The following is a 17873-nucleotide window of genomic DNA, read 5'->3' on the forward strand; positions in this document are numbered from 1 at the left end:
AAACTACAAAACAGATGAGGTGAAGATGTGATTCCATGTGCCCCAATGAAAATAGACTTGAATTTTACTTCCATTACAATATATTCCATCAAAACTTCAGGCGATCATTAAAGACCTATCTGTTTTGCAAGGCCTATCCTACTGGCCCTACTTAAATGCCTCAACTCTGCCATGCATCAATACCTTACAACGCATTGGACATTATATATTCCTTTATTTCCTTGTCCCTTTTTTTACCTGTTTACTCTAATCTTACCTGACCCTTATTTTAAACTGTATTTGTTTAACATCTACCGGACTTGGCGATCGCCTTTACGGTATTTGAGCCTGCTAATGGGTGGGAAAATGTGGGATACAAATGTTACAAATAAATCATTATAACACCAGGCTTCCCAAGGCAGATTACAACGACAGTTAAGATGAACTTATGAAGAAACAGGATATCCTCACTTAAGTTTGGCCATGTATTACTGTATTCTATAGAACAGTGTAGAAAAATATGCACAAAAATACAGAGTTTATTAATGCATTTTCTTCCAACTACAAGAATGTTTTAAGCTGTTTTAGAGATGTAAAATTGTAATTTGATGATGTATATGTAGATATGTGAAGCTTTCAAATAAATAGAAAAGCTGTCAAATAAACAAAAAAAAAAAACCCCAACCATATCCTCCACCTTTGAAGGCACTGCCTATCCAATTGGAACAGCTTTTGACTTTTTTTTTTACAGCTGGACCACGCATACGCAGTCCGTTATATTTGTAATAATATTTTGCAATTGTTTTGAGTGAGGTAAAATGGCGGCAAGCTCCACCTACTGGCTTCAGCACACCGAACGGGTTCGATAGGCTCATGCTGTCTCCTGTTGTCAATCTAACTTTTCCTTGACAGGTTGCGACGGAGGAGCCGTCGCGCGCCTGCGCCTTGCGTTACGCGTTTGCAACGTTTTTTCTCTTCTTACGTTTAGCAGGGGGGGGAGTGAAGAAAAAAAAAAAAAAAAAGTTCAACCGTGGCGCGTGTGTGTCTCGCGCCCCTTTGGAGTGTTCAGTAGTTGCCTCGCGCCCCTTTGGAGTTCAATAGTTGCCTCGCGCGGTCTTTGTGGCCTTCTGTTGAAGTGGGGACTGGCGCGCGCGACCGCTTCTTCTGGGTCATCATCACCTGAAGAACGGCGGAAAAATAAAACCCCCGGGGGTGGGGGGAAGGGATAATCCGAGTGGCTTTATTATGTGGCGCACTGAAGAATAAAAGTTTGTGTTTAGGCAAATAGCGCGCGCAAAAGCGTTTTGTAGCCTGTTCCGTGCCGCCGCTTTTCAGCAGGTGTCGCGTTAGGCCTCGGCCCCGGCCTGGCGTTAGGCTCTCGGGGCGGCGGTACCGGAAGATGGCTCCGCGGCTGCAGCTGGAGAAGGCGGCCTGGCGTTGGACGGAGACCGTCAAGCCTGAGGATGTGGAGCAGGAGCACATCGAGATGGCCTACAGGATCTGCCTGGAGCCCTGTGTCCGGGGCATCTGCAGGTAACCGCGCGCAGCCCATACAAAGCCCTAGGCAGAGACAAAAAAACAAACAAACCCCAGAGTGCCGCCTATTCGCTTTTTCAAGAATGCAATTGAATGAATAAAAGTTGACATGGATGCTTTGGGCATTCAGAGAACCAGGGAGGGGGGGGGGGGCTGGGTTCAATTCCCACTGCAGCACCTCGTGATTCTTCCTCAGGTACGATGTTCCTCTAAGCTGATGGGAGCCCTCCTCGTTGCTGCCAGTGGGGGTGATGCTTCAACACTTGGGAACAGGGGCCCCCACAGATTTAGCCCTGGCATCCTCTACTTTCGACTCTTCCCCCCCGCCGCCCCTCCCCCACCACTTTCAACCCTGCCGCCACCAGATACCTTTGCTGGCGGGGTCCCCAACCCCTGCTAGCCGATGTCTTCCTCAGTGCCGGTCTCCGGTGCGTTGGCTGATTGTTTCTTTAACTCCTGTGCAGGATGTGCATGCAGGCGCCCTTGGCCTGGATTGGCCGCTGTCGTGGACAGGATGCTGGGCTCAGTGGACCCTTGGTCTTTTCCCAGTATGGCATTACTTATGTACAGGACGTCAGGAGTCGGGACTGACAGAAACAGATCAGCCAATGCGCCAGAGACTGGCGTTGAAGAAGACTTCAGCTGGCTTGGGTTAGGGACCCCTGCCAGGTACCTGGCGGCGGGGGAGGGTCGGCGGGCTAAAATGTGCCCTCCACACCTCGGGCTCTGGACCCCCCTCCCGCCAAGGTCTGTCTGCGCCCCTGCTTGGGACAGGCAGTTCTTGTGTCCTCCACAGCTTGCCTGCACTTCATTATTGAAAATGTGATGGTGAGAGCAGCCTTGCTAGCAGAACTGTAGGTAAGGTTGCTCCTGCTTAGCTTAGAGGGAGCAGTGCCCAGACCTGTATATAATATGTAAACCGCTTTCACTGTAACCACAGAAAGGTAGTGTATCAAATCCTATCCCCTTTCCACCTAGTAATGACAATGCTGGATATATACATATGTCAGTGGCAGCCCTATCAGGCCAACTAAAGAGAGGCCTCAGGTGGCACTCTTGATGGAGTGGCATCTTCCCCCCCCTTCCTTCCTCAACTCCCCTCCCTACCTTCATAATTTGTTTTTCAAAAGTCATTGGCGGCAGCAATCCCCATATGCTGCCCTGTTGCTGACACCAGTGTCTCTTCTGTACTGCGTGCCACCTTTCAATGTAACTTCCTGTTTCCTTGGAGGTGGGCCGCAGTACAGAGGAGATGCTGATGCGTCTGGCAAGACAGTTTATGAGGATTGCTGCCTCTGCCAACTTTTGAAAATGAGCCAAAAAAAATTAGACTAAGGGAGGGGGGTTGAGGAAGGAAGGAGGAAAGATGCCAGACTTTGGGGGGGGGGGGGGGGGGGGGGGGGGGGGCTGGCAGAGAGAATGTGGCTCGATCTTGGACTCCCGGGGGGTGGGGGAGATGTTGCCGCCGGGGCATCATCTTATCCATGCCTTGGTCCGCCCCTGTTTTGTGTGTATGTATGGGCGGGTGGGTGTATGTATGTGTGTGTGTGTGTATATATATATATATATATATATAATCTACTATAATAAAACGCACCCTCAACGTTCAGAGGACACTGACGTCACTGCAGGCACTCACACACTGGTTCGTAAGTTTATGGTGGTGAAGCCACAACACTCACCATGTCGGCATGCCCCGCCCTCGCGTCACAAGTGATGACGTCGAGGGCGGAACACGAAAACAGGCAAATCAACGCACGGGGATCCATACTCCTCCCCTTCCAACAAATCCCAGCCGCAAACTCCGACGTGCCCATCACCCCGGCCCCTTTCAACACATTGCCCCGCCCCTTTCAAGGTACCAGCCCGCCCCCGGCACCACACTCTTCCCCTCATCACCTTCCCTTCCCCCTGTCACCGCCCATCCCCTTACGCCACTATCCCTGGTGGTCTAGCGGTATCTGTTCACTCGGGCAGGAACGAAGGAACCCCCGCTTTCCTGCCCAGAGCACTGCTGCTAGCTGCCCGGCTGCATCGTGTCTTGAGTCCGGCTCTCGGCGAATCAAAATGGCCGCTGAGAGTTGAAGCTGCCTCACGAGACTTCAACTCTCGGTGGCCATTTTGAAACGCCGAGAGCCGGACTCCCACACGATGCAGCAAGGAAGCTAGCAGCACCGCTACGGGCAGGAAAGAGGGGGCTCTTTCTTTCCTGCCACGACAGAACAGGTACCTCTAGACCACCAGGGAGACAAGCGTAAGGGGAGGGGAAGGGAGTCCGGTGCCGGCTAGGGCCCGTTTCATCAGCGGCAGAAACGGGCCTTTTTTACTAGTGTGTATATATATATATATATATATATATATATATATATATATACATATACACACATATATACACACATACATATATACATACATACAGTGCAGTCCGCTTAAGTGCAAGGGTCTGGGACCAAAGAAATGCATGCAGTTAACCGGAGCGTGCACTTAACCGTTGTGACCCAAAGAAGCTTGACATTTGATAAACGTATGTACAGTACTGTTTATTATACGTACAGTATATAGTCTCCATGAACTGACGTTAGGCTACCTTGAAGTAATCAGTTATAGTCCTCTGTACACTATTGGGTCTGTGAGTTCCATAGACCACGTCTGCCAGACGGTAAAAACTGTCATAGCACTGACATCCGGTGGTCTCCAGATAGGCCCGCACGGTGTTGAGATAGTCCACGCTCTTGCAAAAGTGACAGGATGTTGTTGAATTTCGTCAGCATGTGTCTCGCTGCTCATTTCATCATCTGTTTCATCATCGGCCGTTGTTGCCTGCGTGTAGGCGCATATCTTGACATCAGTGCTGTCGTCAGCTGTTTGTAGACCGTAATCAACAGCTATGTAGCTGGGATGTCAATAACCTGTTCATCTGACACGTTTGCAACAGCTGCATCTGTTTCGTCCCTCTCCACATCCTTAATGAAGCTTGCCCGCTTGTAGCAGTTCACAATGGTTGACTGTGTAACATGATCTTTCTGCAAATGTAGGGAATCCAACAGTGATAGATTACGAACCAGTTCAACAGCACGTTTATCCTCGCCAGTCTGGTCATCCATAACACTCATCAGACTATGTAGCACAAGAGCCCGATAATGTTTTTTGTAATTGGCTATTATGCCCTGATCTGTAGGTTGGATCAGAGAGGTAGTGTTTAGTGGCAGGAAGACCACCTTGACGTTAGACAGCCTGACATCATCCCTGTGTGCAGCACAATTATCACAAAGCAACAAAATCTGATGCTTTTGTGCCCGCATTTTAGTGTCTAACTTCTTTAGCCATTGCTTCCAAATTTCCCCTGTCATCCATGAATTTGCGTTAGCCTCCTATGACACAGGAAGCCGCTTAACTTTCTTGAAGCAACGGGGCTGTTTGCTCTTTCCAATGACGAGTGGTTCCAAATTCTCGCTCCCATCCATAATTCAGCAAAGGAGGATCGTCAGTTGGTCCTTTGACGTTTTACCTCCAGTAGTTTCGGCATGTTTGAATGCAAGTGTTCCATCAGGAATCGCTCGCCAGTAGAGACCGTTTTCGTCAGCATTGAAAATGTCATGAGGGGCAAACTCGTTCAAGATGGTAGGAAGAACTGAAACAACCCAATTTTGAGCACCAAAGTCATCAGCATCTTGTTTCTCACCATGCTGTTTCTTGAACAGTGGCTTTGATTTCAGTTAGTCCAAGACTTTCAGCTAGCTGGTTAGCTTTCTCCATAAGCAGTGGACCACTGTCTGCTCCTGACTCAAGAAAACCACCAGAGAAGAGCATCTTCTACCTCCTCAGCTTTTCCCACCCGTTTTCGTTTCCATTGTGGATTTGTATTGTTTTGCCAGTCTTCCAGAAGCTGGTCTTTCTGCTTCAAGACATGTGAAATTTGACTGGGATTGACACCATATTCTTTAACAATAGATGCTTGACTTTGTTTTCTAATTTTTTAAGAACTTCTATTCGTTCAGCCAGTGTTAAAGTCTTACAGTTGTGCGGCGGCGACGACGACCCCAGTGTACACTTTTAACAACTTTCTTTCGCTTATTCTGCCTGTGGCAGTTAAAGGGGCGGTAAATTTGAAATCTCGTTGGTTGTCACGTGCCAATCGACTTCCATATTCTGTGCGCACGCTTATGCAGAGTCTTTCCTGCAGAGGAGCTGTCTTAAACCATGCATATAAGCGAATCTTGCACTTATCAGTGGTGCGCTAAACCGAAGTTTGTCCCCATAGAAATTGATGGTGCCAAAAACGGGACCGAAGTACGGCATGCAGTTAAACAGAGCATGCGCTTATCCGACGTGCACTTAAATGGAGTGCACTGTTTGTATATGTGTATATATATATATATATAAGTAAAAAAAAGGCCCTTTTCTGAAAGAAATGAAACGGGCGCTAGCAAGGTTGTCCTCTAATGGCAATTATGTTTTTAAGGGAACTGTTAGGAGAGAGTGTGTGTGTGAGAGAGAGAGAGAGAATATGAATGAATGAATGAATGTGGAGTGTACTGTGTGTCCCGTGTGCACCAATTACACTCTCTCCCCTGCATTCATCCATATGCAGCAAATGTCCTCTGTGCCCTGCCCCCTTCATCTATCCATGTGCAGCATCTCTCCCCTGCCCCCTCCATCCATCATGGTGCAGCAATTCTCCTCTGTCCCTTGCCCTCCCCCCCTACATGTGCATCAACTGTGCATTCTCCCCTGGCCTCTGACCCCCCCTCCCCTTCCAGGACCCCCTCCCCTCTGACTTGCAGGACGCTCCCTCCCTCTGAGGTCCACGACCCCCCTCTCCTCTGACTTCCCACGCCCCCGCGCCTCCCTCCCTCTCTCTGCCCTCCAAGCATGACCTGTGCTCCGGCAGCCCCTCGCTTTCTTAAGTGCTGGCTGTATTTTAAAAATTCTTACCTTGGGGTGCAGCATCCACAGTGAAGGCGAGTGGCGCTTCACACTGCCTTCGCATGTGTCTCAGCTCTGCCTCTGGTCCTGCCCTCATTTCCTGTTTCCGGAAGGGCTTGGATTCAGGCACTGCAGGGCTCTCACTGCGTTACATCCACGTGGTCCTTGTATTCTCCAGCTGAGTTTTAATTTTATTCTCATGAGTATAGCGGAAGACTAAGCACTGTAAGGTGCAAACAAACTGAGCCATTCTGTGCCTGAATCTGAGCTGTTTCTGCATTAAAAAGATGCTGCAGAGAAGGGAAATTGGGGAAAGCAGAAAAATGAACTGGTGAGGCGTCTGGCTGCTTTGGTTCTTTTACCTCAGCAGCTGGCCAAATTCTGTGTGCTACTCAAATTCTTCAGGGAGAGGGAATTCTGCGCAAATTCTGCTTTGTGCAGAATTCCCCTAGTATTAGTCCAAGTAAAAGTACATATATGACCCCATAATGTGCACATGTATGTTTAGCTGGGTTGTGAGAAGGCACATGTAGGTTGGGGGAGGGAGATAACGGAGATGTTAGTGGGGTGTAGAATGAAGTCATGTTAATTGAGAATTTGTCCCTGTAGGTGTGTTTTCTCTTGTTTCCTGTAACTTTGATGATAAATATGTCTTAATTTTGTTGACCACCCCTTCTTTTGTGGACTAATGGGAAGTTTAAGTAGTTGAGAGTATTACCTGTGTTTATTGGTATGTTTTTCCTTATGTACTCCATTCTTCTATGCATTTATAGTGCTTGTACATTTAAAATGCTATGGGGGTTAATTAGATAGGGTTGGGAAGGAGATGTTAGGAGTTGGAATTGTTTAGCAAGTTAAGAAATGAGACGTGTTGTTTACTTGAATATTTATTGAATTCTTAAAAAAAAAGATTTAACTTAAATGCTTACAAATAAAACAAATTAAAGAATTGCAGTTACTACTTTTATGGTATGATTTTTTTTTTCTCTTTAATTACTATATTTTTTTCTGAGACTTGCTTGCCAAGTGTCATCTTTTTTTGTTGTTATTTATGCAGTTACTGTTAAAATATTAATTCCAGAGCCAGATTTGCCCTTAAGTCAGAGTTGACTCCTGGTGCTCACACAATGATGGACTCCCTCTCCCCCCACCCCACCGTGATTTTCTTGGCATGATACAGGACATCAAGATAACACATATGCATACAACAAGATAGATGAAAACAGGGCATTAAAGTAGCAGAAAAGGATTAAAGTGAAACGCTTTAGATAGGCTACCCATAAGCAACAAACACTTGATCCACAGAACTTTTGATCTTCTGGTTGCAAAAACAGGGCATTAATTAGCATAAAAAGATTAAAGTGAAATTCTTTAGTGTTACTATAAAATTTTTGTGCGTTCTGTTACCAGCATAATTAAAAGTTGTAAGTCAGAAAAGACGTTTGAGTGGCATTGGAATACATAAATAGTGAGAAAGGAAAACCTAAGCTTATAGACAATGGTTTATACATTTTTTAATGAAAAATGCAGCAATAAGATCTGTTGAACGTGTGACAAGAACGTCAAGTTGTAGGGCATGCTTACATACAGATGAACATAGCAACATTGCAAGAATATGTGAACATAATCACATGGCTGATGTTGCCCACGTTGAAGCAGCCAGGGTCATATAAGGAGCTAAAGAAAAAGCTTTGTCCACTCGGGATTCAGGTCATCAGATTGTCGCACATGTAACCATGGTTGTTTCTTCGGCTGTTGCTGTTAAGCTACCGGCATAAAACGTACTTTACGTTGTGTGCCACTTCCGAATCCACAATCTCGACAAGAACTGCAGATTCCAAGAGAGGTTATTATGCTAGACAATGGAGAAGAGTTTTTAAAAATGACAGTGGTGCTGATGAAAATAGAATTTTAATATTCAGTACTAATCGAAACATGCATTTACTTTCTCAATTGCAACATTGGTATGGTGATGGAACTTTTAAAACTGCACCCCCACTATTCAAAAACTTAATTCATGGGCTTGCAAATGATAACGTCATTCCAGCAGTATTCGCATTGCTGCCTAATAAGACTGAGGAAATGTAAGGACATTTCCTGGCAATTCTCAAATAGTTGATTCCAAATGCAGCTCTGCAATCAGTACTGACTAATTTGAATTGTCTGCAATTAATTTGATGTCCTCTTCTTACCCCAGTGCCTATCTTCCCTGTTTTGGTGATATATTTGAAAGATACCATATTCCAAACCATGTGCTTTTGAGCGACTGCCTTCCCCCAGTTTCTAGTTTAAAAGCTTCTCTATCTCCTTTTTAAATGCAGCTAGCATCTGGTCCCACCCTGGTTAAGGTGGAACCCATCCTTTCGGAATAGGAACCCTCCTCCATGCACCATCCTCTCATCCATGCGTTGAGACTCCGGAGCTCTGCCCGTCTCTTGGGCCCTGCGTGTGGAACGGATAGCACTTCAGAAAATGCTACCCTAGAGGTTCTGGATTTGAGCTTTCTACCTAAGAGCCTAAATTTGGCTTCCATAACCTCTCTCCCACACTTTCCTATGTCATGTACCAAGACAGCCGGCTCCTCCCCAGCACTATGTAAAATCCTATGTAGGTGACGCACGAGGTCTGCCACCTTCGCACTAGGTAGGCAAGTCACCAGGCAATCCACATGTCCACCAGCCACCCAGCTATCTATATGCCTAATGATTGAATCACCAACTACAACAGCTGTCCTAACCCTTCCCTCCTGAACTTGGAGACGTATCCTCTGTGCGAGAGGATAGTATATCCCCTGTGGGCAGGTCCTGGCTACAGGAGTACTTCCTACTTCACCAGGGTGATGCTCTCCTTCTAGGAGACCTCCCTCCTCCAAGGTAGCACAGGGGCTACCAGATTGGAGGTGGGACTTCTCTACATCGTCCCTGTAGGTCTCCTCTATGTACTTCTCTGTCTCCCTCTGCTCCACCAAGTCTGCTACTCTGGCCTCAAGAGAACGGACCCGTTCTCTGAGAGCTAGGAGCTCGTTGCATCGGGCACACACATATTACCACTCACCAACTGGGAGATAATCATACATGTGACACTCAATGCAAAAGACTGGATAGCACCCCTCTCGCTGCTGGATTGCTGACTCCATCTTAGTATTTTTGAGTTTTTCAATAATGTAAAACTTGCTAAAGATATATTGCGTGATTTATTTAGTGTTTCCTTCTTAGATGGTAATGAAATGTTTTTAAAACTCTGTAAGAGCACTCATTGCTTGTTATCCTAATTAAAATAACTCACTATAAATGATGAGTTGTTCTAGGTTGTTAGGTTTTTACGTGGAGCAGGTCTCATGCAGCCTCCCTCGCTGATGATTTTTCCTTTATGGGACATTAATCTGATTCTCTCAGCTCTTTTGAAGTCTCCCTTGAGCCTTTGGCATCCTGTACGTTGAAGGACTTACTGTCAAGGTGGTATTCCTTGTGGCCATTGCATTGGCTAGGAGAGTGTCGGAGTTGCAGGCTGTATCTTGTCATTCGCTGTTTTCGGATTGATGATGACCGGTAGTGTTGCGGCTAGTCACTTCCGTTCTCCCCAAGGTCTTGTCATGCTTTCATGTGTCTCAGTCCGTGATTCTGCCTGTCCTTGTCTCTTCTTCCGTGTCGGAGGAGCAATGTCGTTTGAAGTGTCTTGATACCAAGAGGGTTCTGAAGCATTATTTGAAAGTTACAGAGGAATTTCGTCAGACAAATCACTTGTTCTGATCGGGTGAGCTCGGAGGGGGTTAGCAGTTTCTAAGCCCACTCTTTCTAGGTGGATTGTAGAGATGATAGCTTCCGCTTACCTCTTGGCCAGCAGACCAGTTCCGCCTTTGGAGATCTGTAAGGCAGCCACTTGGTCCTCTTTGCATTCTTTTTCAAAGCATTACAGATTGGATGTACAGAGTTGTCAGGATGCTATTTGGGGCGCATGTTCTTGCAGCTGGTTTGCTGGGGTCCCACCCATGAATTTACTGCTTTATTACTTCCCATCAGTCACAGTCTGGGCCAGTCCGGAGGGACGCTAAGGAAGGAGAAATTAGGTGTTGCCTGTTAATTTGCTTTTCTTTAGTCCTTCCAGACCAGCCCAGAGCTCTCCCTTGGATTATTCTGTCTGTTGATTCTTGCCCTGCAAGTTAGAGTTACTTAGTGTTTGTCAAGGAGAGCTGTGTTGTCCGTTTGCTGTTAATTTGTTGTTGTTTTCAAATGTGCAGTATTCTTAGTACCTATGATGCATGAGGCACCTGCTCTGTGTTAGTCTGGTGCTGGTGGCTGCTCAGGTTCACAGATCCACAGAAGGTGGGATTCTTCTTTTTCTGCTGCTTTCTTACGATATACGGGATCTTTCTCTACCTATCAAGGGCTCACTCTATATAGAGTCAGAGTTCAAAGTCTCCACCTGCTGGAAGGTGCGCACAACCCATCAGTCACAGTCTGGGCTGGTCCGGAGGGACTAAAGGAAACAAATTATCAGGTAAGACCTAATTTCTGCTTTTGCAGGGCGATTATGTGGTCTTCTGTCTACACCTTCACTGTTTACAACTATCTAGAGCAACATTTTAGTCGGGGTGGTCAGTTTGGACAAGTAGTCCTTCAGAATCATTTTACTACTTGTCAACTCTGCCATCCTCTCCTTTTTTTTCCACCAGGCTCACTGTCTGCTTAGTTGCCAAGATTAATTTATATTGTGAGCTTGATAGTGAGTCCCACATGTGAGAATAATATGCCTGCTTGTCCTTGGAGAAGGCTAAGTTATTTAAAGTGTAGCATATGTTCTCTGAGGATAGCAGGCATAATATTCTCACATTTCCTTCCACTTCCCCTTGGAGTTGTTGTCCTAGCTTTAGTACTGTAGTGCAGGTCCTGCACTCGAGTGTCGGGTGGGGGCCTCAAAGTTTTAAAGTTGCAATGCACTATGGCAGTGTCCGCACTGAGCTCCGTGGATGATGTCACCCACATGTGAGGATATATGCCTGCAGTCCTTGAACACCTGCTGCAGGTAAGTAACTTAGCTATATTTCTTGTCCATCGGATTGTATATCCGAACAGAGTGGACCAGAGGGGCTATGGCCCTACCAAACTTTTGTCCTACATAGCATTAGCCTCATGGAGATGAGTAGGTAGGGACAGAGATTTGGTTTGTTTTGGCCTTCCCAAGCAAAAAGATTTTCTGTTTCCCCTGCCAAACAGAATACTTTGCAATCTGTTAGAAATGTATAGGTATTAAGAGTTATGCATATAAATCAAGTTGACCACATTTGGTATCTGGTGTGTGTTTTTTTCACATATGCCTTCTACATGTACTGTGATGATGGTAATATACACTAGACTGCAGTAACAAAAGAGCAGGATAATAGGATACTGGCTATTTAAAACAATTTGCTTACACTGTTTTTTTTTTTTTTAAATTTTGTAGAAGAAACTGCAAAGGGAACCCAAATTGCTTAGTTGGCATTGGTGAGCATGTTTGGTTAGGAGAAATAGATGAAAATAGCTTCCACAACATTGATGATCCAAACTTTGAAAGGAGGAAAAAGGTAAGGTTTCTTAACAAGCCTTCATTTTCATATTTATTTATTCATGACATTTATATACCATATTAGCCTAAAATAGACTCAAGTTCATTGTGGCTTACAAACAAAGAATAAAACATAATATTATACAGAATATAACACACATTAATGGCTTGCTTTGAGTAAATTGAACGGTGCTTTGGCTTGTTCATTATTTTGTAATTGGTAATCAGTTTTGATAAGTGTGCCTGATACTCACCTGAGATGTTTTTGTTCTTCATGTTAAATAAATGTATTTATGCATTGAGTTGTTTTCTTTCCATGGAGCAGAGAGGACTGTTGTCAATGTACTCTCTTCAGTGTGGCTTTTTTCTTTGGCAGCCTTCCCTGCCTTTTGGCTTTGTGCTGTGAGTAGTACAGGTGCATTCCTTTTTTTTCCCAAACTACAAACTTTTAGATTTTTCAGCTTTTTAATGTTTTCCTTTGTCTTTTTTTGTGGCTCAACATAGTAACATAGTAGATGACGGCAGAGAAAGGCCTGCACGGTCCATCCAGTCTGCCCAACAAGATAAACTCATATGTGCTACTTTTTGTGTATACCTGACCTTGATTTGTATCTGCCATTTTCAGGGCACAGACCGTAGAAGTCTGCCCAGCACTAGCCCTGCCTCCCACCCACTAGCCCTGCCTCCCACCACCGATTCTGCCAACCATTCTCCGCTAAGCTTTTGAGCTGCTTCTAAGCTGCTTAGGCCTGAGCTTCCTGGCGAGGACTTGATTTTCTTTTTCTCTAAAAAAAATAAAATTGAGCTGTTTGATTTTTGCTGAGGCTATTTATCCACCGATGTCACAGAAAACTTCCATTGGTTTTAAGAACTGTTATCAGTGTGGCAAGGTCATATCTGTGACTGTGTTAATCAGTTCGTGAGCCCAGGCCAAGGCCTAGTAAAGATCTTGGCTGAGGCCTAGGGTAGATTAAACAGGTGCTACGCACAACCCCAGCCACCAAGCCCCGCACAAACAGGACAAGCCACTAGCACCACCAGGAAAAGGGAGATAGACCACTCAGGCGGGCCTCACGGCCGAACCGGAACCCACTCGTCCAAGCGTGCGGGCCTCACGGCTGAACAGGAACAGAGTCATACACTGGGAAGGGAGAAAGAGCAACAAGGGGGTCCCCAAGGGACTGGAGCACAAGCAACGCACACAGCGCAAGCTAGAGACACCAGAGAAAGGTGTGACAGCCAGAAACTACTATAGGAATACACAAGGCTGTGCCACATGGAAGTCAAGGTTAAAGGAAGCCACTGAAAGGAATACTTTAGGCTGTACCATACAACATACAAAGGTAAGGGGAAGCCACCTATAGGAATACACAAGGCTGTGCCACACAGCGCACAAGGGTAAAGGGAATCCACACGCAAGAATGCACAAGACTGGCCCCACAGCACACAAGGGTAAAGGAAAGCTGCTTATAGGAATACACAAGGCTGTGCCACACAGCGCACAAGGGTAAAGAGAAGCTGCTTATAGGAATACACAAGGCTGTGCCACACAGCGCACAAGGGTAAAGAGAAGCTGCTTATAGAAATGCACAAGGCTGTGCCACACAGCACACAAGGTTAGCAAACAGAGAACGTTGCTTTAACATACACAGATCAGGCAAGGAGCAATGCTCACCAAAATCAGCAGACAGACTCAGCAAACAAAGGGGAAAAACAGGCTAAAGGGAAGGCTGCTTCTGGGACACCAAACAGCAGGAAGCAGGGCAAACATGGCAGACAAATGTAAGGCAAACAGAGGAAAACTTCAACAAATGAACAGGAGCAAATACAAGGACAGGAAGGCTGCCGACAGAGGCAGGACTACAGAAGGTAAATACTAAATCCAGCACATAAAGGGTTACACTGAGGAAAGGGAAACTAAACAAATGAACTGGAACGATACAAGGGACAAGCTTACCACAGACCACACTACAGCAGCAAGCAGGGAACAGGTGCGGGGGAGTGAAACATTCAAGCTCACTCTGGGAACACCCAGCAAACACACAAGCTACGAGGAGAGTAGACAAAGTCCCAACAAACACACAGTGTGCAACAGCACAGACTGAGAGAAAGGGGAACAGGCTTCAGCTGACAGGAATCAAACAGTAAAGCATGGCCTGTAGGGAGAGGTAAGCTTAAATAGATAGATCATGCTTCTGACGTCTGCTGTTTCACAGACGTCAGCTCAACCCCTGACAGCCTAATCAGGAGCGAGTCCCAAACATTCCCCTGCCTTTTTTAAATTGTAAATTATAAATTTGTTGTTTAGAGAATCATCACTGAAGGGGAAGTACTTTCCTATAAGCAGAAAGAAGGGAAATATGAATGGTTTCTGAGACTGTGAAGAAAGTTTGTTTTAAGCCTGTAAAATGTGTGGATATTTTTTTGCATTATGTCTTGTAGTGTATTTCTTCTGTTTGGCCAGCAGGTGGTGTTTGTTGTAACCTGTTACAGAGAAAAAAATGAATGTTCTCACATAAATAGGAAGCAAATGGCAGTATATGTTTGAAATTTTCTTGTTCTGGGCTCTGATTGGCCCAGGAGCTCATTTTTATTTGGAGAGTACTGGTTTTTGCTCCAGTTTCAGCCCAGGAGAACAGAGAGAGAAAGTGTTTTGCTGAAGCCCTGTAAAACAGTTATATATGTCCTGATATCCCCAGTTACTTTCTAGAAAGTAAACAAATGTTTAGTTAGTGTTATAATTGATCAATTTTTCAGAGACTTGTTACTTTTTCCTGATTGCACTTTTTCTGTCCACTATTCAATATTTTTATGAGAGTAAACATAATCATTTGTTTGCCCTGTTTGTCTGGACTGATAAAGAATCCTGGTGGTTTGTGTGTTGGGTCTATGAGTTCTTTCTGGGGTCTATGAGACCACTGGGAGTGTGGCTCCAGCAACCTAGAAATCACTGGTGATTATTTGAGAATAGGAGACTCTCCCGGAGGCGGTTGGGACCCAGTTGGTGGGAGGTGGACCGGAGCTGTGCTGGGGATAGACCCTCTAAGTGGCCGCAGGGTAATCCCAGGCGAGTAGCTAGGCGTTTTGTGACAGAGACCTTTTCTCTTTTCTCTTCCCTCTTTTACAGAACACGTTTGTGGGCTTGACAAACCTTGGGGCAACGTGCTATGTGAACACTTTTCTGCAGGTATGGTTTCTTAACATGGAACTCAGACAAGCACTTTACTTGTATGAGAGTGCCTGGAGTGCAGAAAAAGCAGAAGAGTGTATCCAGGAAGACAAAGGTGGGTAGTGGACAATAAGTAGCTTTATGACTTTTTTTTTTCTTTGTTTTATGGTATACATTTGTTATGTGGACACAAACCTCAGCGCTAGGCCTGTATTTTTTTTTTTTTTAAAGTTAAAACAAAAAAAACTGCAGTGGTTCTGAAAACATGTTGATTTTTATCTGTAAAAATACTCAGATAACTTGCATATAGGTTACCCTCATGTATAAGTCACATTCCTAAGTTTTCCTAACTTTTACTTCAAATACTGAGAAAATGTGATGTCTCATGTATGGGTCACGTTTGAGGAGCATCTTCTCTTCCCCTCGCTTTCCACTCCCCCCCCTTACTCCAGCATCGCATCTCCCATTTCTTCATGGGTCCCATGTCCAGTATTGCCCCCCCCCTTCTCTTCCCCACATGGCTGCTGTCCCCCATATCTCCTCTGGCATTCCAGGGTGTTCTGCATTGGTTTGGGGCCTTCTTGTACAGGTCCACATTCTAGCAGCATCTATGCCACACCATCTCCCCAACGAGAAATGCATCATGGGAGCTTCCGGAGCTCACCCTCTTCCAAAGAGCTACTTTGCATTTCCTATTGGGAAGAGGGTGGGATGTGGCAGTGCACTTGAGTGTATTCTTGTGCAAGAATACCCCATGCTGGCACAGAACAACTTTGCAGCACTGGAAGAGGTATGGGGAACAGTAGCTGCAGGGTGAAGGGAGGGTGGAGAAGCTGCTGTCCAGAAGACTAGGTGGGAGCATGGGAGATGTGATGCAGAACTCGGAGGATAGGGTGGGGGAAGTGGAGATGGTAGACTCAGCATAGATGGATAGGGAAGGAAAGGGAAATGCTAGATCCGTAAATAAACTTGCATATAGATTGCCTCCTTGACTTCTGGTTTTAATTGATCATACATTTTGTAACCTGTACATGAGTATCTAGGTTTTTAACATATTCTAGTTTATTACTTTTGTACCTACAGCAATTTTTAAGGAACTTACAAAATTTTGGTTACTAAGCTGAGAGCACTTTTTAAACAGGACTTGACAAAAGTAGAAATTTTGAAGCAGGGTATGTTGTTTATATTGTTAAGAAGCTGAATGTATTATAGCTCACTTTGAATTTTGCTATGAAAAATGATACCCTGCAGCAGTGAGTTGAAGGAACATGGCACTTACACCTAGGATCCTGTCTGTTGTGAACAGGGTTGGATTGAGGCAGGTTCTGATGGAGCTTGGAAGCTCAAGCGTGGAGACAAGGAAGCCAGGTGGCCAGTTCTTCCACCTCCCTGAAATAAATAAAAATTAAAAATTACAGATATTAGTATTGAACATAGTGTGTGGATAATACTGAACATCATTCTAGTATGTAGAAGAGTTTAGATATACCACACATTTACTAATGTGTTTCAGTATTACAAAATAAATTTAGAATATAATGCATTGTTTTTCAGCCAAGATTTCTCAGGGCATCTTTTGAAGGCGTCTGTGCAATTTTACATATGGCTGGGAAGGATATGAGGACAGAGTTGGCATTGAAAACATTTCTTGTTTTATATTATTAAAGGGAAAGGTTTTTCACCTGCAATGATTTCCACCTTATTCAAGACCCCCTGGCTTAGCTCCAGGTTTGGAAGGCCTTTGAGAGCTGGTGCAGTCAGCATTTTCTTTCTCCTTGAGAGGCCTAGATTATTGAGGACCTTGGGGTTTGATTAGGGTTGGTGCTGGTGGCCCTCTCCTGTTTCTGGGGTAAAATCCTGGGACTTTGCCTAGCCACTCATGGAGACATTGCTTGGTTTTTGAAGGGAGTTATTCACTTTCGTCTTCCTGTCTATTCCTCTCTTCCCTCTTTGGATTTGAATTTAGTACTGAATGTCCTCTTGGGAGCCCTCTTGAGCCCCTGAGGTCAGCTTCAATTAGAGACCTCAGTCTGAGGACTGTGTTCCTGGTAGCAGTTTCATTGGCCAGGAACTTTAGGCTCTGTCTTGTTGGGACCCCTGTCTCTCCTCGGAGGATTTAGTGTCCATCCACACTTCCTTTTTTTCTTTCCAGAGGTAATCTCCCCTTTCCATGTAAACCGGAAGGTATGTCTACCCTCTTTTGCGGATGGGGATCTGTACCAGAAGGCTTCACCTGCTGCATGTCTGCAAAGTTCTCTTAGGTATTTGCAGGAGACATGCGAGTTTTGACTCTTGGATCACTTTTTCTTTTTCTTCTGTGACCCTAGATAGGGCCAGGTGGCATCCAAGGCCTCCATTGTGTGTTGGGTTGCAATGGAGGCCTTGGATCAAGGTGGCCATTGAGGCCACTTACATTTGCAGGAATAAATGTCTCCTGGGTCGAGAGCTTACTCGACTCAGGCAGCCTCCTCAGCGGTGGCCCGGGCAGTGTCTTCAGAGTATATCTGCAGGGTGGCAACTTAGTCGTCATTTCATTCTTTTGTGAAACATTACTGACTGTATGTGCTACCAGAACTTGCTTGAACTTTGGCACAGCTGTCGTTCAGGGGGGCCTTGTCGTTCCTCGCCTTGTGAGTTCTGCTTGGGTACATCCCACTGGTTCATGATGGTGCAGCCAAAACATTAAAGAAGGTTAAATTTAGTCATACCTATTAATTTCCTT

At 45.3% G+C, this 17873-nt stretch overlaps 1 protein-coding gene across 2 annotated transcripts in view; it reads left to right on the top strand.

The window, feature by feature from the left end:
- Positions 1 to 1262: 1262 nt before the first annotated feature.
- The window catches only part of USP48 (ubiquitin specific peptidase 48), a 170461-nt gene continuing 153850 nt past the window's right edge, over positions 1263 to 17873 (top strand). For both annotated transcript variants that reach the window (XM_030222113.1, XM_030222115.1), the window contains exons 1-3: positions 1263 to 1512; positions 11881 to 12001; positions 15110 to 15266. In XM_030222113.1, the coding sequence (XP_030077973.1) occupies positions 1379 to 1512; positions 11881 to 12001; positions 15110 to 15266 (412 nt within the window). In that variant the 5' untranslated portion in view covers positions 1263 to 1378. The remainder of the gene's footprint in view (positions 1513 to 11880; positions 12002 to 15109; positions 15267 to 17873) is intronic.

Source organism: Microcaecilia unicolor, chromosome 13 (assembly GCF_901765095.1).
Source record: "Microcaecilia unicolor chromosome 13, aMicUni1.1, whole genome shotgun sequence".
Classification (NCBI taxonomy): domain Eukaryota; kingdom Metazoa; phylum Chordata; class Amphibia; order Gymnophiona; family Siphonopidae; genus Microcaecilia; species Microcaecilia unicolor.